A 1,996-nucleotide genomic window follows, 5' to 3' on the forward strand; every position below is an offset into this window, starting at 1 on the left:
AAAAAAAAAAAAAAAAAATCTGAGCCCACCACAAGCCCCTTCCTTCCTCTGCATTTTTATGCTCTTTGTGATGCATTTCTCTATGGCTATGTCTTACAGATCACCCTCCATCTTCTCTGGCTCTGCTCTGAGGACAGAATGATGTTGTGTTGGGTACTAATATTGCCGTTTGTTGGATTTCTTAAAGCGCAAGGTAAGTTGCAAATATCTTGATAGTTGTTATATGACGAAGGGTATGAAATGCAGTCTGTATAAGCATTATTTTTCTGTCCAATCTGTTGTTCTATCATCAGAAAACCCTGTGGTAATTTACGCACAAGTAGGAGGGACCGTTACCCTACAGAGATACAGGGTAGAAGGAAATGCAGATAATGTTTATGTGAACTGGTACCGCGGGTCAGACACAATCCCAACTATCATGAAGAATCCTCAGAGTGGGATCCAAAAGGGTGAGATACATGTTTTTCAGTTCATGCATTTTCACTCTACAGTAATAATCAGGCTTTCATGTTTGTTATAACTGGACATGTATGTTTGTCTTTTTTAGCGAGAGAAATGAAGACACACGCTGATCTGTTGTCGGATTTCTCTCTCCAAATCTCACCAGTACAGCATTCTGATTTTGAAATTTGGCGCTGTGTACAACATGTATTATTAGCTACAACAGTAAATACCTACAAACTGTACCATGGTAAGAGAGAGTGTATGTTTGAGAAACAAAAAGTAGAAAAAAGACTTATTTAGTCACATCATCTCTTAAAGGGATAGTTCACACAAAAATCTGTCACCCTCCTGTCTCTTTCTTCTGCGGAGCACAAAAGAATATATTTTGAAGAATGTTTTGAACGGTTTTTGTATATACAGTGAACGTCACTGTGGTCCAAAACCAGCATTGGACCCCATGGACTTTCATTGTATGGGGGAAAAAAAGAGGGAAAAAAAGAGTAGAAGAAGTGTAGTTTGAGTAAATGATAAGATAATAAAGTGCTCTCATTTAATTTCCCAAAAGTACAGGTGAGAAATCTAATTTGTATTTATAATACGTTTTTCAAATGTGAGGAAATGAAACTACGCACACTGTTGAGCTCGTTTCAGGATGTGAACACAGAAGGAAATTTCCCCCTTTGTCATTCAGCTGAACTGCAAATAAATAAATAATAAATAAATAATGCATGACAACTTAATCTATTAATTTAAACTAATCATATATCTCCATATTACACACATGAAGGCAATTAATTAATCAATCATATGTAATAGGACCACTAGAATTATATAAACCTAAATTCTGCACAGCATATTTGGCAGTATGAACAGGAATACTCTAGTTACACACACACTCTTCATAATCAGTTACACACACAAACTTTGACATTATTGATATTTTGTAGTGTAGGCTATAACTTTAAGATTCCTCTAACGTTGTCGTATTACACCTTTCAACATTTTTCTTCTCTGTTTCAGTCACTATCCCCAAAGTGCCGGCTGTGATGGCTGGTGACATTCTGTCTCTGGAATGTAAAGTGGACTCTAGTCCATTTAAACCCAAAGTAACATGGATTCCACCTCAAAACTCAGATTGTAATCAAATAAATCATTACGGCGAGAAAACTGAAGTCAGAGGTGTGTCTAGGTGTAATAGTGGTGTTTGGACATGCAAGTTGGAGTATGATGGGAGAAAAACTGAAGCAACAACAACTGTTTTTATAATAGGTGAGACTATTGTGTTATTAAACTCTCTCTCTCTCTCTCCCCCAATGTATCTATCTATTTACTTGAGTTTGCTCATTCTCAAAACAATAAAGAATATAGGTCTACAATACACAAGAAACAATGAAATAAAAACAGAAAAAGGAATGTAGTGGATTAATGAGAGAGAGCACTGATAAAACCTTTTTTAATCTCATAACCCCAGCCTAAATATAAATATATAATATGCTAATATTATATTGAAGAGGTGTTAGTGAGGACAGCAGGGGGTGCTCACCCTGTGGTC

General features: G+C 36.2%; 1 protein-coding gene across 1 annotated transcript in view; it reads left to right on the forward strand.

Moving 5' to 3' along the window:
• The window catches only part of LOC107578959 (uncharacterized), a gene marked incomplete at its 3' end in the record, with an annotated part of 5,351 nt that extends 3,638 nt beyond the window's left edge, over nt 1-1,713 (forward strand). The window contains exons 7-10 of the mRNA XM_016264853.1: nt 100-193; nt 294-449; nt 548-691; nt 1,465-1,713. Coding sequence (XP_016120339.1) covers nt 100-193; nt 294-449; nt 548-691; nt 1,465-1,713 — 643 coding nt within the window. The remainder of the gene's footprint in view (nt 1-99; nt 194-293; nt 450-547; nt 692-1,464) is intronic.
• Nucleotides 1,714-1,996: the final 283 nt, after the last annotated feature.

The sequence above is a fragment of the Sinocyclocheilus grahami genome, unplaced genomic scaffold (assembly GCF_001515645.1).
Source record: "Sinocyclocheilus grahami isolate Dianchi unplaced genomic scaffold, SAMN03320097.WGS_v1.1 scaffold13080.1, whole genome shotgun sequence".
NCBI lineage: Eukaryota > Metazoa > Chordata > Actinopteri > Cypriniformes > Cyprinidae > Sinocyclocheilus > Sinocyclocheilus grahami.